The sequence below is a fragment of the Pogoniulus pusillus genome, chromosome 4 (genome assembly GCF_015220805.1).
Source record: "Pogoniulus pusillus isolate bPogPus1 chromosome 4, bPogPus1.pri, whole genome shotgun sequence".
Lineage (NCBI taxonomy): Eukaryota > Metazoa > Chordata > Aves > Piciformes > Lybiidae > Pogoniulus > Pogoniulus pusillus.
The window spans coordinates 47,500,302-47,526,747 of record NC_087267.1 but is presented as its reverse complement, the minus strand read 5'-3'; the positions used below and the strand labels follow the sequence as shown (position 1 = coordinate 47,526,747).

Below are 26,446 nucleotides of genomic sequence, written 5' to 3'. Positions count from 1 at the left end.
GTGCCCACTCACTACCTCCCAGTGCATCCCAGTACCCACTCAGTGCATCCCAGTGCCCACTCAGTGCATCCCAGTGCCCACTCAGTGCATCCCAGCGCATCCCAGTGCCCACTCAGTGCATCCCAGTGCCCACTCACTACCTCCCAGTGCATCCCAGTACCCACTCAGTGCATCTTAGTGCCCACTCACTACCTCCCAGTGCATCCCAGTACCCACTCAGTGCATCCCAGTGCCCACTCATTACCTCCCAGTGCATCCCAGTACCCACTCAGTGCATCCCAGTGCCCACTCAGTGCATCCCAGTGCCCACTCACTACCTCCCAGCGCATCCCAGTGCCCACTCAGTGCATCCCAGTGCCCACTCACTACCTCCCAGTGCATCCCAGTACCCACTCAGTGCATCTTAGTGCCCACTCACTACCTCCCAGTGCATCCCAGTGCCCACTCAGCGCATCTCAGTGCCCACTCACTACCTCCCAGTGCATCCCAGTGCCCACTCAGCGCATCTCAGTGCCCACTCACTACCTCCCAGTGCATCCCAGTGCCCACTCAGCGCATCCCAGTGCATCCCAGTGCCCACTCACTACCTCCCAGTGCATCCCAGTGCATCCCAGTACCCACTCAGTGCATCCCAGTGCCCACTCACTACCTCCCAGTGCATCCCAGTGCCCACTCACTACCTCCCAGCGCATCCCAGTGCCCACTCAGCGCATCCCAGTGCATCCCAGTGCCCACTCACTACCTCCCAGCGCATCCCAGTGCCCACTCACTACCTCCCAGTGCATCCCAGTACCCACTCAGTGCATCCCAGTACCCCCTCAGTACCTCCCAGTGCCCACCCAGTGCCCCCCCCCCCCATACTGCACCCTCTTCACCGGTGCCATCCCAACGCCTTTATTGGTGCCAAACCCACTGCCCCCCCGCCCCTTCCCCCCCCACTTCAGCACTCGATGGAGTCCTCCAGCAGCTGCATCAGGGCCGGGGGGGGCACCCTGGGGTCTCCTCCCAGTGCCCCCCCAGTCTCCCCCCCCACTTCCTCCAGGCTCTCCTCGCTCACCTCCTCCAACGCCGGCAACACCCCCGGGGGTCCCCCTCCGCCGCGCCGACCCCCCCCCCACCAGCCCCCCCCCAGGCAAGTTTGGGCTGCTGCCCCCTCCCCCCTCCCCACAGCCCCCCCCAGAGGCTTCTAGAGACGGACTGGGAGGACTGGGACTGACTGGGGGGGGGGGAGGGGGCGGGGGGGAACTCTCCGGGGATGCTTCTCGACTTCTTACTGGGGACCCCCCCGGGTTCCCCACAGCCCCCACCCCCGCCAGGGAATTGGCCTGAGGTTTGGGGAGGGGATTTTTGGGGGGGGGAGGGGGTGGTTGAGGGGCTGGAGGGGGAGGGGGAGGTTGAGGGGGGGGTCCCTCTCCGGCCCCCCCATCGCTGTAGCCTTCGTTAGGGTAATAGAGGCTGGGGGGGCTCGGAGGGGATTTGCCAGCAGGGACCTGTTGGGGGGGGGGGGCACACATAGAGAGAAAAACAAACGTCAGGGACCCCCCCCCCGCGACATTCCCCTCCCCCACATCACCATAGAGCCCTCCCCAGCATGAGACCCCCCCCCCGAGTCTTCCCAATGAGACCCTCCCCCTTTAGACCCCCCCCCATGCAATGCCCCCCATGAGACCCCCCCATGGGGCCCCCCCTTTAGACACCCCCCATGCAATGCCCCCCATGAGACTCCCCCCATGGGACCCCCCCTTTAGACTCCCCCCATGCAATGCCCCCCATGAGACCCCCCCATGGGGCCCCCCCCTTTAGACACCCCCATGCAATGCCCCCCATGAGACTCCCCCCTGGGAACCCCCTTTAGACTCCCCCATGCAATGCCCCCCATGAGACTCCCCCCATGGGACCTCCCCTTTAGACATCCCCATGCAATGCCCCCCATGAGACCCCCCCTTTAGACACCCCCCATGCAATGCCCCCCCATGGGACCCCCCCTTTAGACTCCCCCCATGCAATGCCCCCCATGAGACTCCCCCCATGAGACCCCCCCCCTTTAGACTCCCCCCATGCAATGCCCCCCATGAGACTCTCCCCATGAGACTCCCCCCCTTTAGACTCCCCCCATGCAATGCCCCCCATAAGACTCCCCCCATGAGACCCCCCCCCTTTAGACTCCCCCCATGCAATGCCCCCCATAAGACTCCCCCCATGAGACCCCCCCCCCTTTAGACTCCCCCCATGCAATGCCCCCCATGAGACTCCCCCCATGAGACCCCCCCCTTTAGACACCCCCCATGAGACCCCCCCATGAGACCCCCCCTTTAGACACCCCCCATGCAATGCCCCCCATGAGACTCCCCCCCATGAGACCCCCCCTTTAGACACCCCCCATGAGACCCCCCCCATGAGACCCCCCCTTTAGACACCCCCCATGCAATGCCCCCCATGAGACCCCCCCATGGGACCCCCCCCCTTTAGACTCCCCCCATGCAATGCCCCCCATGAGACCCCCCTTTTGAGGCCCCCCCCGTGAGACCCTCCCCTCCTTGAGACTCCCCCTATGAGACCCCCCCTTGAGACCCTCCCCATGGGACCTCCCCCCTTGAGACCCCCACAATGAACCCCCCTCCTTGACACCCTCCCCCTGAAACCCCCTCCTTGAGACCTCCCCCCGCCATGAGACTCCCCCCTTCCCCCCCACCTCATTCCACTGATAGGGGGGGGGCAGTTTTGCGGGGGGGGGATGTCACTTGGACCCCCACCCCAAAAACTCACCGGCTGGAACCACCTCAGGCTCTGTTGGGGGGGGGGGGGGGGCACAGGAGTTACATGGGGGTGGGGGGGTGGGACTGTACCCCCCTTTTTTAGACTCCCCCTCCCTCAACCCCAAATTTAGGGACCCCCCCCCAAGATTATAAGCCCAACCCCCCTGAGATGTGGAGCCAAGAACTGGGGGGGGGGGGGATTTAGGGGTCTTGGGGGGGGATTTGGGGGTGAAGAAGGAAAGTTTGGAGGGGTGGGGGTGGAATCTGGGGGGCTGGGAGGATTGGGGGGGGAACTGGGGGGGTCTAGCCTCATGGGGAGGGGAGAGCCTTATGGGGGGGGAGAGCCTTATAGAGGGGAGGGGAGAGTCATATTGGGGGGGGCAGAGCCTTATTGGGGCAGGCCAAGAGCCATATTGGGGGGGGCATACTGGGGGGGCTCAGAGCCATATTGGGGGGGGAACAAGAGCCATACTGGGGGGGCATACTGGGGGGGTAGAGTCTTATTGGGAAGGGAGAGCCTTATGGAGGGGGGGTGGAGAGTCATTTTGGGGGGGCAGTCGTATGGGGGGGGAGTCATAAAGGGTGGGGAGAGGCTTATTGGGGGGGACACTCATATTTGGGGGGGGGCAGGAAGGGCCTTATTGGGGGAAGAGTCATATTGAGGGGGGTAGAGTCTTACTGGGGGGGGACAAGAGCCATATGGGGGGGCATATTGGGGGGGGGGACAAGAACCATATTGGTGGGGATATATTGGGGGGGGCAGAGCCATATTGGGGGGGACAAGAGGCATATTGGGGGGGACACATTGGGGGGGAACAAGAACCATATTGGTGGGGGCATACTGGGGGGGCAGAGCTGTATTGGGGAGGACATACTGGGGGGGGACAAGAACCGTATTGGGGGGGGGCAGAGCCATATTGGGGAGGCATATTGGGGGGGGAACAAGAACCATATTGGTGGGGGCATACTGGGGGGGGGGAACAAGAACCATATTGGTGGGGGCATACTGGGGGGGCAGAGCCATATTGGGGGGGGACATACTGGGGGGGAACAAGAACCATATTGGTGGGGGCATACTGGGGGGGCAGAGCCATATTAGGGGGGCATATGGGGGGGGAACAAGAACCATATTGGTGGGGGCATATTGGGGGGGCAGAGCCATATTGGGGGGGGGACAAGAGTCATGTTGGGGGGGGACAAGAACCATACTGAGGGGGGGACATATTGAGGGGGGGGAACAAGAACCATATTGGTGGGGGGAATACTGGGAGGGGGGACAAGAGTCATATTGGAGGGGGCAGAGCCATATTGGGGGGGGCATACTGGGGGGGGAACAAGAGCCATATTGGGGGGGTCAGAGTCATATGGGGGGGGCACACTGGGGGGGGCAGAGTCTTATTGGGAGGGGAGAGCCTTATGGAGGGGGGATGGGGAGAGTCATATTGGGGTGCAAGGAGAGGGCAGGTTTAGGGGTTGAGGAGGAAGGATTTTAACTGGAGGGGGGTCTGGGGGGGGGGTCTGGGTTTTGGGGTTGCCCTACCACGTTGGGGTGCTTCTCGATGGCCAGAGCTGCTCTGTCTGCTGTCTGCTGCTGCCTCTGCCTCTTCCTCAGCACCCTCAGGGCGAGGAAGAGGATGGTGATGGTCAGGAGCAGAAGGGCCCCCAGGCCCCCCCCCCAGAATCCCTGGGTTTAAAGGGGTTCGGCCTGACCCCCCCACTTCAGAAGGGTCTCGGGGAGCTGGGGGGGGGGGGAGAGGAGGAGACAGAGGTAAGAGTTAGGGGGGGCTGAGGAGATCGATTTGGGGGGGCACAGGGAAAAAGGGGGGGCAGGGGGAAAGAGATTTTGGGGGAGGGTCACAGGGCAGCAGGGTACTGGGGACACAATTTTGGGGGGGGGTCAGAGGACAATGGGGCACAGGGGACACCAATCTGGGGGGGCACAGGAGAATGGGGCACAAGGGACATCAGTCTGGGGGGGCTCAGAGAGCAGCAGGGCACAGGGGAGCACATTTTGGGGGGGGTCAGAGGTCAATGGGGCACAGGAGAAACCAATGTGGGGGGGTCAGAGGGCAGCAGGGCACAGAGGAGCACATTTTGGGGGGCACAGGAGAATGGGGCACAGGACACCCCATTTTGGGGGGGTCAGAGGTCAATGGGGCACAGGGGACACCAATCTGGGGGGGTCAGAGGTCAATGGGGCACAGGGGACACCAATCTGGGGGGGGTCAGAGGTCAATGGGGCACAGGGGACATCAGTCTGGGGGGGTCACAGGACAATGAGGCACAAGGGATCCCATTTGGGGGGGGAGGGGGCATAGGGCAGCAGGGCACCATGGAGCCTTTGGGGGGGGGGGAGGGGATGGCATAATGGGGGCACAATAGATCCCCCCCGTTGTGGGGGTGGGGGGCAGTGGGGGGGTGGCAGCCAGTACCCCCCCAGTGCCCCCAGCCCGTACCTGCCTGCCCTGGCCACAGCACCTCCAGCTCCACAGTGGTGTTGGAGGTCTCCCCCGACTCCTCATCCCGTGCCAGTACCTGAGGTGGGCACCCAAACTGGTAGCACTGGGGGCCTGGGGGGGGCTCTCACCAGTCACCCTCCCCTCCACCCCCCCCCCCCATCTCCTCTCCAGTCGCTCCCAGTTCCCTCTTGGTGCATCCCAACCCCTACCTTGGTGCCCTGCTGGTGCCACCCTCCCCCATCAGGTCTCCACTGCTTCCAGGTGCCACTCCAGCACTTCCCAGTACCCCCCAGTACCACACTCAGTGCCCCTTCCTTGCCCCCAGTGCCCCCTATACCCTTTCATCTCCCCCCCCACCTACCTGCTTCTCCCAGTGCCCCCCAGTTCCCTACCCAGTGCCCCCCAGTTCCCTACCCAGTGCCCCTTCCATGCCCCCAGTGACCTTCATCTCTCCCTGCCACCTACCTGCTTCTCCCAGTGCCCCCCAGTGCCCCCCCAGTGCCACCAGTACCTCCTATACCCCCACCCTCACACCTCCCCACTCCCCTTATCACCCCCAGTGCCCTTCAGTTCTCTCCCTTGTGCCCCTCCAGTGCCAGCAGTACCCAAACATCCCGAAGTCCTTCCACCTCCCTGGTACCCACTGTACCCCCCCCCCCCCCCAGTGCCCCCAGTGCCCCCTCAGTACCCACCTGCAGGTGGTAGGTCTGGGCAGGTCGCAGGAGGTCAGCTCTGGCCACCACTAAGCCGTTGGGCATCACCTGGAAGAGCTGGTGGTGGCCGTGCCCGTGGGGGTGCCCCTGGCTCTGGTTGGCACTGGGCAGCTGCAGACTGTACCGCACCTGGGGGTTCACCCCCTGCGGGGGGGACCCTCCTCAGGCCCTGCCCACGCCCCTGCCTGTGCCCACATCCCTGCCCACAGCCAACCCCAAACCTCTGCTGACATCTTTGCCTGTGTGCCCTGCCTGTGCCCACATCCCCTGCTCACTACCAACCCCAAATCTCTACTCACATCTCTGCCTGCGTGCCCTGCCTGTGCCCACACCCTGCCCACATCCCTGTGCCCACATCCCCTGCCCACAGCCAAACCCACACCTGTGCCCACATCCCTGCCTGCAAGCCTGCCCATGCCCAAGCTGCTGCTTGCATCCCTGCCCACTCCACACCTTCTCCATGCCCATCCCCTGTACCCATCTCATACCCATCCCACATCCATTCCATGCCAACCCCACACCCACCCCCGTGCCTATCTCATACCCATCCCATACCCACCCCATGCCAACCCCACATCCATCCTAGTGCTCATCTCATCCTATGCCAACCCCATACTCACCCCATACCCACCCCAGTGCCCCTCTCATACCCACCCCATGCCAACCCCACAACCACTCCAGTGCCCATCCTGTACCTGCCCCATACCCACCCCATGGCCCATCTCATACCCACCCCGTGCCAACCCCACACCCACTCCCATGCCCATGCCATGACAACTCCATACCCACCCCAGTGCCCATCTCATAGCCAAGCCATGCCCACCCCAGTGCTCACCTCAGGGAAGTCAGGGTCATGGGCACGCAGTGCCAGCACGTTGCCACCAAAGGTGAGGAGCAGGGCAGCCTCGCGGGCACCGGCAGGCACAAAGGCCTGGTAGGAGGGGCGGGCAAAGCGGGGTGGGTAGCGATTGGCAGCCAGCACCCTCACCACTGCCTGGGTCACTGCGTACTTGTTGGCATCATTCACCTGTGAAGCCTGAGGAGAAAAGGTTGGCACCCACCTCTGGCCTCCTGCCAACCACCTCTGACCTCCTGCCAACCATGGATGCCAACCAGCAGCACCACCAGGAGCAGCATCATCAGAGGGTTCCTCAGCTCTGGGCACCACCTCACACCTCCAGGCGCCATCAGTTTGTTGGCTGCCAACATCTTCCTGGGCATCTCCATGCCCTTGAGTGCCAACATCTCCCTGAGCATCTCCACATCTCTGCCTGTCACTATCTCACTCAGCATCATCCATCTCCCTGGGCATCTCTGTGCCCCCAGGTGCCAGCATGTCCCTGGGCACCATCTATCTCCTCAAACACTCTTCACATCCATCCTCTTCTTGGGCATCTCCATGCCCTTGGGTGCCAACATCTCCCTGGGCATCTCCACATCTCTGCCTGTCTCCTCAAACATCCTCCAACCAAGACCTTGGGCAATCTCCCTCCTGGGCACCTCTGTGTCTGCAGGTGCCAGCATCTCCCTGGGTACCATCTATCTCCTCAAACATCCTTCACCCAAGACATCCACCATCTCCTTGGGCATGTCCTTGGGTGCCACCATCTCCCTGGGTACCCTTCATCACCTCCTTCCCCCCAGCCATCCTCCATCCCTCCAGGAGCCTCCATCTCCTCAGCTCTCCTTCCCCCCAGGCATCCTCCATCCCTCCAGAAACCTCCATCCCCTCAGCTCTCCTTCCCCCCAGGCATCCTCCATCCCTCCAGGAGCCTCCATCCCCTCAGCTCTCCTTCCCCCCAGGCATCCTCCCTCTCTCCAGGAGCCTCCATCCCCTCAGCCCTCCTTCACCCCAGGCATCCTCCCTCTCTCCATCAACCTCCCTCTCCCCACACTTCCCTCACCCACATCCCCACCATCCCCTCCAGCATCCTTCACCCAGCATCCTCCATCCAGCATCTCCCCAACCATTCCCCCCACCCCCATTATCCCTCTGCCACCACCTCCCAGTGCCCACCACCACCTCCCAGTGCCCACCACCACCTCCCAGTGCCCTTGCCAGTCCCACCATGACGCTGAGGCTGATGGCTGGAGTCCTCCTGCTGCTCTCCACGGCCCTCACCAAGGTGATGGCTCCTGTCATGTTGTCAATGTGGAACCTGCTGCTCTCCTGACCTGGGGAGGGGGTTTGGAGGGGGACAACAAGACCTAAAATGGGGACCCCCACCCCTGTCCCCCCCTCCCAGACCCCACCACTACCCCAGAGAACTGTGGGAAACTCCTTCCCCTAAAGGGACATCCTCAGGGTCTTGTTCCCACCTCACTTTGAGCATCAATATGGGGATGGGGGGGGGGGGGGGATGTGGACCTCTCAGATGCCACCCTTTGGTGCCCACCTATGAGGGCATGACCTCCCCACCCACTCAGGTCATCAGGTAGCTCCCCCACCCCCAAGCACTCCGGGCTGGGAAGGGCTGGGAGGGGGATTAGGGCCACACCACCCCCTCCCCGTTCAATCCCTTTACACAATTGGATCCCAGCAATTGGATTGGACTGGTGTGGGCACCACCCCCAGTATGGGCATCATCATCCCCAAACCCTCCTGGTCCTGGTATGGGCACACTGGCACCCTCTGCACCAGAGATTGGGGGGTGTTGGCACCAGGAACCCTCCACAACTATGCCCATGCCTACCTATCCGTGCCCACCCGTGTCCTCGTTCTCATGCCCACGCCCACATCCATGCCTACCCACGTCCAATGTCTACCCATACCTGCCTGCTCCTTCCCACCCATGCCAATCTGACCATGCCCACCATGTCCACTTGTCTCTGCTCACCTCCTTCCATGCCCACCCATGTCTATGCCCACCCATCCCTACCCTGCAACCCATGTCCACCCACCCATGCCCACTCATCCCTGCCCACCTATGTCCATGTCTCCATCACCACTTGTGCCCATCCACCCATGCCCACATCCACTCACACCTATGGGTCCATGTCCTCATGTCTATGGCCACCCATGCCCCATCTGTCTGTGCCCACCTATGTCCATAACCACCCATGCCCATCTACCTATACCCACTAATGTCCATGGGTCCACCTCCTTGTGTCCATGCCCATGCATCCCTGTCCACTCATGCCCACTCAGCCCTGCCCACCCATGTCCATCAGACCATGCCTATGCATCCCTGCCCACCCATGCCCATGTGTCTACCTCCTTGTGTTCATGTCCACCCATGTCCATGCCCATCCATCCATGCCCAACCATGCCCACCCATCCCTAGCCACTCACGTTCATGCCCAACCATCCATGCCCATATACCCATGCTCAGCCACATCCACTCATGTCCATACCCAACTGTCCATGACCAACCATCCCTGCCCCACCATGTCCATGCCCACCCAGCCATGCCCATATGTCCATGCCAAACCATGCCTACTCAACCATGTCCATGCCCACCCATCCATGCTCACACGTTCACACCCACCCATCCCTGCCCACTCATGTCTATGCCCAACCATGCCATGCCCACCCATCCAAGCTCATATCTCCATGCCCTGCCATACCATGCCCACCCATCCAGGCTCACATTTCCATGCCCAACCATGCCATGCCCACCCATCCAAGCTCATATCTCCATACTCAACCATAGCATGCCCACCCATCCAAGATCACATCTCCATACTCAACCATAGCATGCCCACCCATCCAAGATCACATCTCCATGCCCACCCATCCAAGCTCATATCTCCATGCCCTGCCATACCATGCCCACCCATCCAGGCTCACATTTCCATGCCCAACCATGCCATGCCCACCCATCCAAGCTCATATCTCCATGCCCTGCCATACCATGCCCACCCATCCAAGCTCATATCTCCATGCCCTGCCATGCCATGCCCACCCATCCAGGCTCATATCTCCATGCCCAACCATGCCATGCCATGCCCACCCATCCAGGCTCATATCTCCATGCCCAACCATGCCATGCCATGCCCACCCATCCAGGCTCATATCTCCATGCCCAACCATGCCATGCCATGCCCACCCATCCAGGCTCATATCTCCATGCCCAACCATGCCATGCCATGCCCACCCATCCAGGCTCATATATCCATGCCCAACCATGCCATGCCCACCCATCCAGGCTCATATCTCCATGCCCACCCATCTACGCTCACACATCTACACCCACCCATCCCTGCCCACCCACCGCCAGGTGCCCACAGCTCCCTGCCCATACCTGCCAGCAGCGCGTAGGTGATGGCAGCCCTCAAGCCCCTGTCCCCATCCTCAGCGTAGACAGAGCCTGGGCTGAAGCTCAGAGGCCCTCCCTGCTCGGAGGGGGACGAAGGGCAACAAATCCATCTCAGCAACCCCCTCCCAAGGCACAAGGCCCTCAGTGGGCACCCTAACCCGAGCGTGCCCCACCTGGAGCTGCCCCTCGGTGACGTTGGCGGTGTAGATGGGGCTGGTGCAGACGGTGAGGCCGTGGTGGGCGCGGGGGGCGCAGGGCAGGAAGCGCGGGTACTGGTCGTCGCCGTCCAGCACGTTGACCCGCACGCGGGCAGAGGCGTTGAACCGCTCCTTGGTGTTCATCTCCTGGGGGTGGGCACGCGGCGGTGGGCACAGGGCACAGCCGGGGCGGGGGAGGGCACGAGGGAAGAGAAGCTCAGCGCCCTGCTGCGGGGCGATCCCAGCGGAGGAGGTGCAGAAGGGAGCTGCGGAGGAGCTCAGCAGAGAGGGAACTCATCCCCACCCCACCCACCCCCCCGGGCACAAGGGGCTGCAGCACAGGCACCTCAGGGGGACAAGGACCACCATGGCACAAGGACCTCCATGGAACAAGGACCTCCATGGCATAGAGACCTTCAAGGGACAAGGACAGCCATGGGACAATGACCTCCGTGGAACAAGGACCATCAACAGGGGGACCTCAAGGGGACAAGGGTGCCCATGGCATAGAGACCTTCAAGGGACAAGGACAACTATGGGACAAAGACCACCATGGAACAAGGACCATCAACAGGGGGATCTCACACCCCCCCACACCAGGCACAAGGGTCTGCAGCACAGGGACCTCAGGGGGACAAGGACCACCATGGCACAAGGACCACCATGGCATAGAGACCTTCAAGGGACAAGGACAGCCATGGGACAATGACCTCCATGGAACAAGGACCATCAACATGGGGGATCTCCCTCCCCAGGCACAAGGGTCTGCAGCACAGGGACCTCAGGGGGACAAGGACCTCCGTGGAACAAGGACCATCAACAGGGGGATCTCACCCCCAACCTACCCCCACCCCCGCCCAGACAGAAGGGTCTGCAGCACAGGGACCTCAGGGGGACAAGGACCTACAAGGGACAAGGACAGCCATGGGACAATGACCTCCATGGAACAAGGACCCTCAACAGGGGGACCTCAAGGGGACAAGGGTGCCCATGGCATAGAGACCTTCAAGGGACAAGGACAACCATGGGACAATGACCTCCGTGGAACAAGGACCATCAACAGGGGGATCTCCCTCCCCAGGCACAAGGGTCTGCAGCACAGGCACCTCAGGGGGACAAGGACCACCATGGCACAAGGACCACCATGGCGTAAGGACCACCATGGCGTAAGGACCACCATGGCGTAAGGACCACCATGGCATAGAGACCTTCAAGGGACAAGGACAGCCATGGGACAATGACCTCCATGGAACAAGGACCATCAACATGGGGATCACCCCCGACCTACCCCCACCCCCACCCAGACAGAAGGGTCTGCAGCACAGGGACCTCAGGGGGACAAGGACCACCATGGGACAAGGGTGCCATGGCATAGAGACCTTCAAGGGACAAGGACAACCATGGGACAATGACCTCCGTGGAACAAGGACCATCAACAGGGGGATCTCACCCCAGGGTGGGTGGCAGCAGGTGGCAGAGGGGGGAGGTGCCCTTCCCCACCCGGGTGATGGCCGCTGTCACCAGGGGGTGGAGGAGGTGACAGCCAGGTGCCCATTAGGGAAATGAGGGGGATTGAGGGCAGGTGATGGTGGCTGATGGGATCATGTCACCCCCAATTAGCAGGGACAGCAGGGACACGAGGGACACAGAGGGTGGGGACAGGGACCTGGGGGAGGCAGAGGGGCACAGGGTGGGCATGAGGAGCCCAGAGCCATGGCTGGTGGCAGGGACACGAGGGACATGGGATGGAAGTGATGGATGCAGGGACACAGAGGGTGAGGACAGGGACCAGAGGAGGCAGAGGGGCACAAGGTGGGCATGAGGAGCCCAGAGCCATGGCTGATGGCAGGGACACAGGATGGAAGTGATGGATGCAGGGACATGAAGGACACAAGGACAGAGGGTGGAGATAGGATGGGCAAGAGGAACATCATGGGGTGGAGGTGGCAGGGATAAAAGGGGCATGGGTATGGACACGAGGGGGACAAAGACATGGTAGGAAGGTGGCAGGGACATGAGGGCCACGAGACCATGGGATGGACATGAGGGACACAAGGACAGGGAATGGAAGTGGGGTGGACATGAGGGACACGAGGACATGGAATGGAGGTGGGATGGACACAAGGACATGGAATGGAGGTTGGGTGGAAATGAGTGACACAAAGACATGGAATGTGAAATGGAGATGGGATGGACACAAGGACATGGAATGGAGGTGGGATGGACACAAGAACACAAGACCACAGAATGGAGGTGGGATGGACACAAGGACATGGAATGGAGGTGGGATGGACACAAGGACATGGAATGGAGGTTGGGTGGAAATGAGTGACACAAAGACATGGAATGTGAAATGGAGATGGGATGGACACAAGGACATGGAATGGAGGTGGGATGGACACAAGAACACAAGACCACAGAATGGAGGTGGGATGGACACAAGGACATGGAATGGAGGTGGGATGGACACAAGGACATGGAATGGAGGTGGGATGGACATGAGGAACACAAAGACATGGAACGGAGGTGGGATGGACACAAGAACATGGAATGGATGTGGGATGGACATGGGTGACATGAGGACATGGAATGGAGATGGGATGGACACAAGAACACAAGACCACAGAATGGAGGTGGGATGGACACAAGGACATGGAATGAAGGTGGCATGGACACAAGACCATGGAATGGAGGTGGGATGGCCACGAGGAACACAAGCCCATGGTGTGGAGATGGGAGGGCCAAAGGCCAGAGAGTGCCCCAGGCTGCACAGAGAAGCCCCAGGGGCAGCCAGGAAGACCTTGGCACCAACACACAGCTCCATATCTCCATGCTGGTGAACTAAAGCAGGGGTAGGGGGGGTGAAAGGTTGGGCTCCTGTGTGGAGGTTCTCACCACGGCTGTGACCACCACCTCCAGCTGCTGCCTGCTCTCGAAGTCCAGCGCCCGTGCCAGCACCACCTTCCCGCTGTTGGGCAGGTCGATCCGGAAGAACCTGGCGTCAGGCTGGGCACAAGGCGAGGGTGGCACTCAAGAGCTTGGCAGATGGGGCTGGAAATGCCTCCATCCTTTCAGCCCTGCCACCTCCTCCTCCCCGTGGCCTCGTCTGTCCCTCCCTCCCCATGCCCACCCCGCAGGGGGCTCACCGAGGCCGTGTCGATGACGTACATCAAGGTGTCCCCGTCCGCGTCCTCCGCCTGCGCGCTGAACACCACCGAGTGCACGGCTGCCAGCTGGTGGGCAGCTGCTGTCAGCCAGTGGGGCCCGCTGCCAACCCCAGCCCTGCTGGCCCCAGAGCCACCTAAAGGCACCTCACCCCCTCTTGGGGCTTTCCAGCTTCTCTTGGGGGTCTCCATCACCCTTCTGGGGGACCTTAACTCTTCTTGGGTGATCTTCATTCCCTTTTCGGGTAGCCCCAACCCCTCTTGGGTGTCCTACCCTCCTCTTGGGTGTCCTCCCCTCCTTCTCTGGGGTGACCTCATCCTCTCTTGGGTGCCTCCAACCCCCTTAGGTGTCCCTGTCTCTCTTGGGTGTCCCCCTCCATCTTCTCTAGTGCATCCTCATCTCCTCTTGGATGATGTCAACCCTTTAGGGTGACCTCATCTCCTCTCGAGTGTCTCCATCCCCTCTGGGTGACCACCATCTCTGTCCCCATCCCTATTCTCCATGACCACAGTGGTTCTGGTGGCCCATCATCACCTCTGTCCTCATCCTTATGCCCATCTTCACCCCATGCCCATCCTTCTCCCAGTGCCCATCCCTGTCCCCCACCACCACGGTGATCCTGACAGCCTATCATCACCCTTTTTCCTCCTCCCCATGCCCATCCCATGGCCACTCTTCTGATGCCCATCCCTGTCCCCAGGCCCATGGTGGTCCTGGTACCCATCCCTAGGACCACGATGGTCCTGGTGGTCCATCACCACCCTTTTTCTTCCTCCCCATGCCAATCTCCATCCCATTCCCAACCCATGCCCACAGCCATCCTTCTCCTGATGCCCACCCCTGTCCCCAGGCCCATGGTGGCCCACGCCAGCACCTCACTGATGTTGTGGGTGAGGACAGTGGCCCCCTGAAAGTGAGGTCTGTTGTCATTCTCGTTGAGGACCTGGACAATGATCCGATACTCAACCTGCCGGAGAACACAGGAGGTGGTTGGTCCAAGGTGGGACAGTTGCCCATTGGGCATCTACCACCCTTTGAGGGCAACCTTTGGTGGCCATACCGGGGAGAAGCCATCTTCAGCACACGTCAGGGCCACCATCAGCACTGGAGACTCCAGCTCCTGCAAAGGGGCACAAAGGGTTGGGTGAGGAGGACACCTCCAGGGGTTGGAGGGTCAGAGATATTCATTGGATGAGGTTGTAGGAGGTAGAGATGGGATGGAAAGGAGGTGGGAGGGAACTGAAGATGGATGCAAGGTGGACTCAGGATGGTGGAGGATGGAGCTAGGTGGACCCAGAAGGGATACAGGATGGAGATGGGATGGATGGACACAGGATGGCTGGAGAATGGATGAAGGATGGAGCCAAGATTGGTGGAGGATGGAGCCTGAGTGGATGGAGCTGATGGTTGGACTACAGAGCCAGGTGGATCAAGGGTGGTTGGGGGATGGACATGGGATGATCATGGGATGGACGGATGCAAAATGGACCTAGGGTGGGTGGAGGATGGAGCCAGGTGGACCCAAGAGGGATCCAGGATGATTGGACAATGGAAACAGGATGGATGGAGGATGGAGCCAGGTGGACCCAAGATGATTGGACAATGGACACAGGACAGAGAGAAGATGGATAGAAAATGGACAGAGATTGGACACAGGGTGAATGGAAGAAGGATCCAAGTGGATATTAGATGGTTCCAGAATGGTTGACAGATAAAGATGGGAAGGGTGTGGGATGGACAGAGGATGGAAGGAGGTTGGACACAGGATGAAGGGAGGGAGGCTGGACACAGGATGGACACAGATAGATACAAGATGGTGAGAGGATGGACACAGGATAGAGGGAGGATAGAGGGAGGATGGACACAGGATAGAGGGAGGATAGAGGGAGGATAGAGGGAGGATAGAGGGAGGATAGAGGGAGGATAGAGGGAGGATAGAGGGAGGATAGAGGGAGGATAGAGGGAGGATAGAGGGAGGATAGAGGGAGGATAGAGGGAGGATAGAGGGAGGATAGAGGGAGGATAGAGGGAGGATAGAGGGAGGATAGAGGGAGGATAGAGGGAGGGAGGTTGGACACAGGATGGACACAGATAGATACAGTATGGACACAGGATAGATACAGGAAGGAGGGAGGATGGATGGACACAGGAAGGAGGGAGGATGGATGGACACAGGAAGGAGGGAGGATGGATGGACACAGGAAGGAGGGAGGATGGATGGACACAGGAAGGAGGGAGGATGGATGGATACAGGAAGGAGGGAGGATGGATGGATACAGGAAGGAGGGAGGATGGATGGATACAGGAAGGAGGGAGGATGGATGGACACAGGAAGGAGGGAGGATGGATGGAGGGAGGTTGGACACAGGATGGTGGTTGGACACAGGATGGTGGTTGGACACAGGATGGAGGGAAAATGGACACAGAATGGATGGAGGGAGGTTGGACACAGGATGGATAGAGGATGGATGGAGGGAGGCTGGACACAGGATGGATAGAGGATGGAGGGAGGATGGAGGGAGGGAGGTTGGACACAGGATAGATACAGGACAGAGGGAGGATGGACACAGGATGGAGGGAGGGAGGATGGACACAGGATGGAGGGAGGGAGGATGGACACAGGATGGAGGGAGGGAGGATGGACACAGGATGGAGGGAGGGAGGATGGACACAGGATGGACACAGGATGGATACAGGATGGACACAGGATGGACACAGGATGGCTGGTGGGCAGCCATGGGATGGACAGAGGCAGGGTGGATGAAGTCAGGATGGACCAAGGATGGGCCTAGGAGGACTCAAGAAGGAGGCCACCACGATGGCCAGGTCAAGGAGCATCACCTCCCGGTCCAGCGTCCTCCCTGCCGAGACGTTGAGCCGGATGCTGCGACCATCCAGGTAGAACCAGACGGCGTCGTCACCAGCCAGGCAGAGCTGGAGCCCCCCACTGCCAGTGTCCCCTGGCAGCTGGGCCACCAAGCTCCCGTGGGCACTGTTCTCCATGATCTCCGTGAAGAGGTTCCCGAAGCTGCTGCAACCATCGCCTCCAGCTGTGGCCACCGGCAGGACACAGGCCTGGTTACCTCCTGCACCCTGGCCCCTGGCTTCTCAGCCCCTGATGGCCCAGGTGGACATCCCTAGAGCTACACCCCCTGGTCTCCATGAGCTAAGGTACTCGTGTCCCCACCCCCAGATCTCCATTGCTTAAGGTCTCCATGACCCCATCCCCATATCTCCATGGTTTAAGGTCTCCATGTCCCCATCCTCAGATCTCCATGACTTAAGGTCTCCATGTCCCCATCCTCAGATCTCCATGGTTTAAGGTCTCCATGTCCCCATCCTCAGATCTCCATGACTTAAGGTCTCCATGTCCCCATCCTCAGATCTCCATGGTTTAAGGTCTCCATGTCCCCATCCTCAGATCTCCATGACTTAAGGTCTCCATGTCCCCATCCTCAGATCTCTATGACTCAAGGTCTCCACATCTTCAGCTCTCCATCCCCAGATCTCCATGGCTTAAAGCCTCCACATCTTCAAGCCCCCATCCCCAGATCTCCATGGCTTAAGGCCTCCAGATCTTGAAGTCCCCAGGTCCCTAACTCCAGATCTCCATGACTTAAGGTCTCCATATCCTCAAGTCCCCATCCCCAGATCTCTGTGGCCTAAGGTCTCCATATCTTGTACTCTCCATGTCCCCATCCTCAGATCTCTGTGACTTAAGGCCTCCAGATCTTGTAGTCCCCACCCCCAGATCTCCATGGCTTAAGGTCCCCATCTCCTGATGGTCATTTCTGCCTCCTAGACAAACATCTCCAGATCTTCACCTGTAGGTCTCCATTAAGATCCCCACACCTTAAGGTCCTCATGTTCCCATTCTTAGATCTCCATCCTCAGGCCTCCACGACTTAAGGTCCTCATAACCCCATCCCGAGGTCTCCATCCCTTAATGTCTCCATGTCCACAGCTCCACTGTGCCCACCCCTTGGTTCCCACACCTGTAGGTCCCCATCCCTGGACCTCTATCTCCACGTAGGTGCTGTCCCCCTGGGTCTCCTACACCCAAGTGTCCATTTTTGAGGCTCCAACTCCAGGTTTGCCTTCCCAAGGTCACCATTCCCTGGTGGCCCTGTCCCTTCAGTCCCAGTCTTCCATAGCTGCCACCTCTAATGTCCCCTGGGTCCCTACCTGCAGGGTCCCCATCTCCATGGTCCTTCATCTCCAGGGTCCTCTTCCCCAAGTCATCATTCCTTGGTGACCCTGTCCCCTGAGTCCCCATCTCTCATGGCTGCCACACCTAGGGTCCTCCCCCCCTCCTAATGACCCTGTCCTCTGGGTCCCCACCTCCAAGGTACTTCATCCCTCATGGTTGTCACCTCCAAAGTCCCCAGGTCTCCAAGGTCCTTCATCCCTCATGGTTGCCACCTCCAAGGTCCCCAGCCCCAGGTCTCCAAGGTCCTTCATCTCCAGGCTTCCCTTCCCCAGGTGCCCCTTGCCTGGTGACTGTGTCCCTTGCCTCCCCACCTCCATGTGCCCATGGTCCAGACCCTCAGCCCCACCAGTGCCCCCAGTGCCCCCACTCACCTGTGGCCAGCTGCAGTGCCAGGCAGGCAGCCAGAAGAACCAGGCAGGACCTTGCCGCCATGGGGACAAGGGTCCAGGGATGGGGACCTCGGTGGCAGCCTGCAGTCAGGGTGGAAGAAGAAGGTGGCATCAGAGCTGGCTCTGTGCCCCTGTCCCTTGTTCCCTGTGACCCCCACACCCTCTGTCCCACCAGCCCTGGTCTCCGGGCAGGTCCCTATCTTCTGGGACCCCACGTGTGGGTGTCTGTGATGTCCCCACCCATGTCCTCACCTCTGAGATCCCCCAGGGGCAAGTCCTCAGCCCCAAAGTCCCCATCCCAGTGTCCCCATGTCCATGTCCCCCTTCCTGTCCCCACCTTTAGGGTCCCCCTCTCAGTGTCCCCCAACCTTTGGAATCTCCACCTTTGGGGTCTCCAGCCCCAGCCCTGTCCTCTGCCCCAGGGGCCCCAGCCCAGGGCCCCCTTTCCCTGGGGTCTTCTTCCCTTGGAGTCCCCATCCCAGTGTCCCCTTCCCTTGGGGTCCCCATCCCAGTGTCCTCTTCCCTTGGGGTCCCCACCCCGATGTCCCCTTCCCTTGGGGTCCCCACCCCGATGTCCCCTTCCCTTGGGGTCCCCATCCCTGAGGTCCCCACCCCAATGCCCCCTTCCCTTGGGGTCCCCATCCCTGAGGTTCCCACCCCAATGCCCCCTTCCCTTGGGGTCCCCATCCCTGAGGTTCCCACCCCAATGCCCCCTTCCCTTGGGGTCCCCATCCCAGTGTCCCCTTCCCTTGGGGTCCCCATCCCTGAGGTTCCCACCCCAATGCCCCCTTCCCCCGGGGTCCCCATCCCAGTGTCCCCATGCCTGTGCCCAGGTTGGGGGGGGAGGTCTCACCGGCCTGGTTGGGTGGGGGGGGGCGGCCGGGCCCCGGTGCTGGGGGGAGCAAAGTGCCCGCGCCAGGTCCCTGTGGGACATGCAGGTCCCCTCGAGTCCCCTCCCCCCGTGTCCCCTCCCCCCACGACCCCTCACGCCCACCCACCACGTCCCCCTAGAACACCCCTCAGTGCTCCCCCTCCCTGTGACCCCTCCCATGGCCCCTTCTCCATCTCTCCCCAATAACACCCCCACCCCAAAAAGAAGACTGGGAGACCCCCCCGCACCCCCAAAAGGGGACTGGGAGACCCTCCCCCAACCCTTGAGACCCCTCTACCCCTTAACTCCTTCCCAAGGCCCCCCCCAACTTGCTGGGGGGGAGACACCCAAACACCATCTGGCTGCGCTGCCCCACCCCCCACCCCAATTAACTCTCCACTTAATTAGGGCAGGGGGAAGGGTGATTTGGGGGGGGGGGGCACCCTCCATCTGCCACCTTGACACATTACCCACCCCCACCCCAGTACCATGCTAAATTGGGGAGGGGGTCCCCCCATTTCCCCACTGCCCTAGTTAGGGTGCACCCTACCACCCACTCACCCTCGTGGGGGGGGACCTTATGTACTCTTCCCCCCCCCCCCTTCCTCCTACCGCACTCAGCTCCCCTCCCAAAATCAACCACAGCTCCCACACCCCCTGGGATCCAACCCCCCGACGTTAGACCCCCCTCAAACCCCTCTGCACCCCCTCAAAATCCACCCCCCCTCCTTTTTTTTACCTGCCGGCGCCGCCGCCCCCGGCGCTGCTGCCCCTGCCCAGGGCAGGGCGGGGGGGAAAGGATCAGAGGTGATGGAGGGGGGGGGCGGAGCTGCTGCCTGCCCTGCCCGCACCTCCCTGCCTCTTACCTCCCCCTGCTTGTACCACCTGCGCTGCTTGCAGGGGGAGGGGGGGGTGGGGGTGGTCCCTGCTGCTTGTATTGCCCTGTCCGGGGGGGCGGGGGGGGAGCGCTGCGTGCGCTGCCTGGGGGTCTGCGCTGCCTGGGGGTCTCCGCTGCCTGTACCACCCTGCCTGCACTGCCTGGAGGGGGTCTTCTGCCTGCACTGACCTGCCTGGTATGTATCTCCTGCCTGTACTTCTTGACCTACTTGAAGCTACCTCCTGCCTGCCTTGCCTGTACTTCTTGTCCTACCTGAGCTTGTCCCCTGCCTGTACTTCCTGCCCTACTCGAAGGTAACTCCTGCCTGGACTTCTTGACCTACCTGGGGGGTGGTGGCTCTTGTGCCTGCCCTGCCTGTACTTGCTGCTTTCCCTGCCTGCAGTTTCTGCCCCACCTGAGGGTCTCAGCTGCCTGCCCACTTTGGGGTATCCTGTGCCCTGCCCTTCCTACCCTGCCTGTACTACCTGGAGGGGGGTCTCTCCTGCCTGCTCTGCCTGTCCCAGCTCTCACCTGCTTTCACCACCTCTCCTGCCTGTACTTCCTGGGCAGCCAGGACTAGCACCTGCCTGCACCATTTGGGCTGCCTGAAAGTATCACCTGCCTGCCCTGCCTGTACTTCCTACCCTATGTGAGGGTCTCTCCTGCCTGTACTCCTTGACCTTCTTTCAGAGTCTCTCCTGCCTGTTCCTATCCTACCTGGGGAATCTCTCCTGCCTGCCCTGCCTGCACTTATTGACCTACCTGAGGGTCTCTCCTGTCTCTACTTCCTCCCCTACCTGAGCATCTCTCCTGCCTGCCCTGCCTGCACTTATTGACCTACCTGAGGGTCTCTCCTGCCTCTACTTCCTCCCCTACCTGAGCATCTCTCCTGCCTGCCCTGCCTGTACTTTTTGACCTACCTGAGGGCCTCTCCTGCCTGTACTTCTCCACCTACCTATAGGTCTCTCCTGCCTGCCCTGCCTCTACTTCTTGCCCTACCTTGGGGTCTCTCCTGCCTGCACTTCCACCCCTGCCTGAAGGTTTCCTGCCTTCTACTTCCTGACCTCCTTGAGGCTCTTTCCTGCCTCTGCTCCTTGACTTGAGGCTTCTCCACCCACCTAAAGCTCTCTCCTGCCTGCCCTGCCTCTACTTTCTGCCCTACTCGGGGGGGTCTTTCTCTTCCCCCCTGCCTGCACTTTTTTGGGGGGGTGGGGAGGGAGGTGACACATCTGACCCAACCCCTGTGACACTCATGTGCAAGGTCCCCAAGGCTGGCCTGGCCCTGAGCCTTCCTAAGCAGCTTTGGGGACAAAGAGGATCAGCGCGTCCGGCTGCGGGGACAGCAAGGAGGAGGGGGGGGACACGACGACAAGGAAGGGGGGAAGGGGGAGGGAGGAACACGGAGGGACAGAGCCACCTACAGGGTCCTGAGGGGGGTGGCATGGAGAAGGTTTGGGCTGAAGAAGACCTCCGAGGCGAAGTCTCACCCTTAAGGCAGCGCTGCGAGGTGCCCAGCGCCGCATCCGTGCGGCTCTGGAAGCCCTCCAGGGGCGAGGACTCCGCCACTGCCTTGGCAGCCCTCAAGGGGAGGAGATTCCTCCTCGTGGGCCAGGCTAAAACCTCTCCCGCTGCCACCTGAGGCTGTTTTCCTCCTCATGCCGTGACTCTGGAGGAGACCTCGGTGCCTGCTCGGCTCCAGCCTGCTCTAAAGGATGCTGCAGTGAGCCAAAAGGTCTCCCCTCAGCCTTCTTCTCTCCAGCCTGGACCCCCTCAGGTCTCTTAGCTGGTCCTCGGGAGTCCTCCAGACCCTTTCCTTTCCTCCTCCCCCCTCTCCTCCAGACCCTTTCCCCTCCTCCTCCCCCCTCTCCTCCAGACCTTTTCCCCTCCTCCTCCCCCTCCCTCCTCCAGACCTCTTCCCCTCCTCCTCCCTCTCCTCCAGACCCTTTTCCCTCCTCCCAGACCCCTTCCTCTCCTCCTCCCCCCCCCAGACCTTTTCCCCTCATCCTCCCTCTCCTCCAGACCTTTTCCTCTCCTCCCTCTCCCCTCTTCTCCAGACCCTTTCCTCTTCTCCTTCCCCTCCAGACCCTTCCCCAGCTTCGTTGCCCTTCTCTGGACCTGCTGCAGCTCTTCGATGTCCTTGCAGTGAGTGGCCCCAGGCTGCCCCCCCCCAGCACTCACTCCGTGGGCTCTCCGTTTCCCACTGCAGAGGGCAATCCTTGCCCAGCTGCTGCTGGCCACAGCACTGCTGATCCAAGCCAGGCTGCTGGTGGCAGAGCCTGCCCAAAACCATGGCAGGGAGGGCACCTCCCCTGTGCCACCCCCAGGTCTCCCCCTCGGAGCTCCCATTCCTTTGTCTGCAGGGAAGTGGGAGGTGAAGGATCCCCCCCCGGGGCAGTGCAGGTGAACCTCCAGCTCCTCCTCTCCCTTACTCTGGTGGCCTCCTCCCCGCTGCACCTTGTGGCATGAGCAGGAGCCCATCCCATTTCCAGAGGTGTTCCCCCACGGCTCACTGTCCCAGCACCGGGCAGCTCCTGCAGCACCTCCCCGTGGCAGCCCCGCACCAGCTGGCACCCACCTGGCATGGGAGAGGCTCCACAGCAGCTCCATGGCTTCGCCCCGCAGCTCTCTGACCCTCTCCTGTTCTCCTCAGCAGCTGCAGGGTGAAGCTGAGCAGATCCTTCCCCAGCCTCCGGCTGCAGCTCAGCAGCCTCAGCACCCTGCTGGTGGAGCTGGTTGCCCTCCTCGTCGAGAGCGTGGTGCAGGTGAGCCACCTCCCTGTGCCCCCCAGAGGAGGCTTGGCACAGCCCCTGGGGCTCTCCAGCCCCTAGGGCAGCCTTTGCCCTGCCTGCTGAGCAGCTCTGATGGCTGCCCCCAGGAGCTGTGGCTGGGTGGAGCTCAGCTCGGCTCGCTGGTTCCAACCGCTGCAAGCTGCTGCTTCTTGGCCACCTCTTGGGTGTCTCCAAGAGTGACCTGGGGGTGACCTGCTCCTCACAGGGCCCCAGCAGCAGCCTGCTGCCACCTGACCCAAATTCACCTCCCCCCCAGGTGCTGGTGGTTGGTTTGCTGAAAGCCATCGGGGAGCACACCTGGAAGCCCTTCTTGGAGGTGACCTTCGACAGCCTCCTGCAGCCTCTGCTGCTCTTTCTGTCCCTGCCCTGACCCCATGCCCCACACCACATCCCCACAGCCTGTCCCTGCCCTGACCCCATGCCCCACACCACATCCCCACAGCCTGTCCCTGCCCTGACCCCATGCCCCACACCACATCCCCACGCCCCACAGCCTGTCCCTGCCCTGACCCCATGCCCCACGCCCCACAGCCTGTCCCTGCCCTGACCCCATGCCCCACACCCCACAGCCTGTCCCTGCCCTGACCCCATGCCCCACACCCCACAGCCTGTCCCTGCCCTGCCCCCACAGCGTGTCCCACGTCCCTCTCCCCCCGCCCCCGGCACGGACACGCCCAGCCCAGCCCCACGGTGCGGGGCACAGAGCACAGGAGGTGACACGCAGTAACAGCACAGCAGGCGACACGCAGTCACAGCTCGTGTTTGGGACACGGGGGGGGTAGGGGGGTGGGGGCAGCGATACACATTTAGGCACCCCGGGAGGGGGGTGGCAATAGCCCCCTGTACCCCACCTCAGGGTGCTGCTGGGGAGGTCACGGTGACACCACAAGTACTTGGTGTGCCCTTGGGGTGTCCTCCCCGCACCCTAACCCACTCACCTCGGGGACGGCTCCTCCCTGCCCGCGGCGGCAGGGCAGGGCCGGAGCAGGCAGGATCCAGCAGGATCTGGCCGCACTTCCCCTTCCAGCGCCCGTCACGGTCACGGGGGGGCTGAGCCAGCGCCATGCGGCCCCCTCCCCCCCTCCCAGCACACACGGACTGCCCCCGGTAGCACCCTAGGGTGGGCTGAGGGACCCCCAGCAGCACACTGGGGGGGGACATGGACCCTCAGGGTGGGACAAGGACCCCCCAGCAGCACACTGGGGCAGGACAGGGACCCCTGAGGATGAGGTGGGACACCGACGGCAAGATGAGGACCTTCAGGCGTTACTCTGGGGTGGGACATGGACTGCCCCAGCAGCACCCTGAGCCGGGACAGGGACCAGAACCAACGCAGGGATGGGATGGAGACCCCAGGATGGGATAAGGACTCCCAGCGCCACCCCGGGGTGGGACATGGGACTTTCGGGGTGCGACGAGAACCTCCCTCCCGCCCCCAGCAGCACACCGAGAACCTCCGGAGCGGGTCGCAGCCTGCCCCCGGGTGGGCTGTCTTCGGGGGGGGGGCGCAGGGACGGGGGGGGGGCTGTGTCTAGCGGAGGTCGTCGGGGGTGAAGAGGCCGCGGGCTCGGCGCAGGACGGAGTCCTTGGCGGGGTCGTAGGGGTGCTCCTTGGAGGGGATCTCCAGGATGGCAGGCAGCGGCCGCGAGTGGGCTTCCACGGCGTGGCGGATGAGCTCGGCCAGGCACTGGCTGATCAGGATGATGCCGATGTCCTCCCGGTTCAGGAAGCTCCTGCCGTGGAAGCGAAGGGGCCGGGGGGCACACGAGGTGTGTGTGGGGGGGGGGGGGGGCTCGGTGAGCAGCAGCAGCCGCCGGCGGGGCCGGGCTGCCCCCGCGGGCAGAGGGGGCTGCGACCTACCGGAAGGTCTCCTCCAGCTCGGCCAGGCTCGTCTCCTTCTCCACCACCAGGAAGTTGGGCTTGCGGTGCTTGTCCAGCTCCCCCACCCCTCCCAGGAGGAACCCGGTCACCGTGTCCTCGTCGCCCACCACCGCGATCAGCTTCCCGCGGCCTGCCATGGCCACCGCCGGCACCGCGCAGCCTCCAGCACCGCGCAGCCGCCGCCGCCGCCTCCCCGGGGCCGCTCCAACGCCGCCGCGACGCACTTCCGGCCGCCGGCAGCGCGCGCCGCCGCCTAGGCAACAGCGCGGCTCCGCCCCCGGCCCGCCCATAGGCAGAGAGCCTCCTCTGCCACGCCCCCTCGCCATGGACACGCCCTCTCGCTATGGACACGCCCCCTAGTTCTGGACACGCCCCCTCGCTCTGGACGCGCCCCCTAGCTCTGGACGCGCCCCCTAGCTCTGGACACGCCCCCTAGCTCTGGACGCGCCCCCTAGCTCTGGACACGCCCCCTAGCTCTGGACGCGCCCCCTAGCTCTGGACGCGCCCCCTAGCTCTGGACGCGCCCTCTCGCTCTGGACGCGCCCCCTAGCTCTGGACACGCCCCCCTCGCTATGGACACGCCCCCTAGCTCTGGACACGCCCCCTCGCTATGGACACGCCCCGCCGCCCCGCTCCTCACGGCCTGATTGGTCACAGCCCCCTGCACGCTGCCCCGCCCCTTATCTCTAGCCGCACCGCCCTGTGCCGGGACCTCGCCACCCCACCCGAGACCCCCCGCCCCATCCGGGACCCCCCCGCCCCACCCGGGACCTCGCCACCCCACCCGGGACCCCCCTCCCCATCCGGGACACTCCGCCCCACGCGTCCGCCCCCCGGTCTCACACCCGTCACAGCGCCCTGCGGCCCCAGCGCTTTGCTGCGGGAGGGGCCAGGACACCTTTGGGACCCTCCCGGGACCCTCCGCCTCGCTGAGGAGTCCCCCTCAAGCCCAGCGTCTTCCCCGCGACCTCAGTATGGCACCCTGAGCCCCTCCCGATCTCGCTGTCCTGCTCCAGCTCCCCCGCTCCGGAATCCCAGCATCCCGCTCTGCCCCCACGCTGGACACCAGTACTCTCCTCCGTTCCCACCCCAGCCTCCGTCGTGCTTCCCTAACCCCTCTATAACCCCAGTCCCACACCAGTGTCTTCCTCTGAACCCCCACTTTGACCACACAGTGTCCTATCTCAGACCCCCCCCACGACCCCAGCAGCCCAGCCTAGACCTCCACAGGACCCTAGTGCCCTGCCCCAGTATCCCACTATAGACCCACCACTGCATCCCAGTATCCTACTCTGCCCCGCCCCTGAATCCCACTTCAGTCCCCCCCCCACCCCCCCCAGTCCCACACCAGTGTCTTGCTCTGAACCTTGATCGCAGTGTCCCATCCCAGACCACCCCCACGACCCCAGCAGCCCAGCCTAGACCTCCACAGGACCCTAGTGCCCTGCCCCAGTATCCCACTATAGACCCACCACTGCATCCCAGTATCCTACTCTGCCCCGCCCCTGAATCCCACTTCAGTCCCCCCCAGACCCCACCCAGTCCCACACCAGTGTCTTGCTCTGAACCTTGATCGCAGTGTCCCATCCCAGACCACCCCCACGACCCCAGCAGCCCAGCCTAGACCTCCACAGGACCCTAGTGCCCTGCCCCAGTATCCCACTATAGACCCACCACTGCATCCCAGTATCCTACTCTGCCCCGCCCCTGAATCCCACTTCAGTCCCCCCCAGACCCCACCCAGTCCCACACCAGTGTCTTGCTCTGAACCTTGATCGCAGTGTCCCATCCCAGACCACCCCCACGACCCCAGCAGCCCAGCCTAGACCTCCACAGGACCCTAGTGCCCTGCCCCAGTATCCCACTATAGACCCACCACT

The 26,446-nt window shown here is 62.3% G+C and overlaps 2 protein-coding genes across 4 annotated transcripts; both read right to left on the bottom strand.

The window, feature by feature from the left end:
• Window positions 1-878: 878 nt before the first annotated feature.
• LOC135175005 (cadherin-related family member 5-like) lies at window positions 879-21,710 on the bottom strand. Of its 3 annotated transcripts, none has more exons than XM_064142797.1 (17): window positions 21,384-21,710; window positions 19,002-19,071; window positions 18,131-18,229; window positions 16,391-16,599; window positions 14,610-14,669; window positions 14,424-14,516; window positions 13,531-13,617; window positions 13,280-13,390; window positions 10,361-10,531; window positions 10,173-10,263; window positions 7,997-8,103; window positions 6,764-6,964; window positions 5,908-6,072; window positions 5,213-5,291; window positions 4,297-4,494; window positions 2,767-2,787; window positions 879-1,490 (listed from the first exon to the last, which is right to left on the bottom strand). In XM_064142797.1, the coding sequence occupies exons 1-17, from the start codon at window positions 21,417-21,419 to the stop codon at window positions 1,441-1,443; spliced, it is 1,848 nt and encodes a 615-aa protein (XP_063998867.1). In that variant the 5' UTR covers window positions 21,420-21,710; the 3' UTR covers window positions 879-1,440. The 3 variants fall into 3 exon arrangements, with proteins under 3 accessions (XP_063998867.1, XP_063998868.1, XP_063998869.1); XM_064142798.1 differs by having other exon boundaries at window positions 4,300-4,494; XM_064142799.1 differs by lacking the exons at window positions 879-1,490; window positions 2,767-2,787; window positions 4,297-4,494 and having other exon boundaries at window positions 5,908-6,046.
• Window positions 21,711-23,429: 1,719 nt separating this feature from the next.
• ATP6V1F (ATPase H+ transporting V1 subunit F) lies at window positions 23,430-24,777 on the bottom strand. Its single transcript, XM_064142796.1, has 2 exons — window positions 24,546-24,777; window positions 23,430-24,418 (listed from the first exon to the last, which is right to left on the bottom strand). The coding sequence occupies exons 1-2, from the start codon at window positions 24,701-24,703 to the stop codon at window positions 24,217-24,219; spliced, it is 360 nt and encodes a 119-aa protein (XP_063998866.1). The 5' UTR covers window positions 24,704-24,777; the 3' UTR covers window positions 23,430-24,216.
• Between the last annotated feature and the right edge of the window lie 1,669 nt (window positions 24,778-26,446).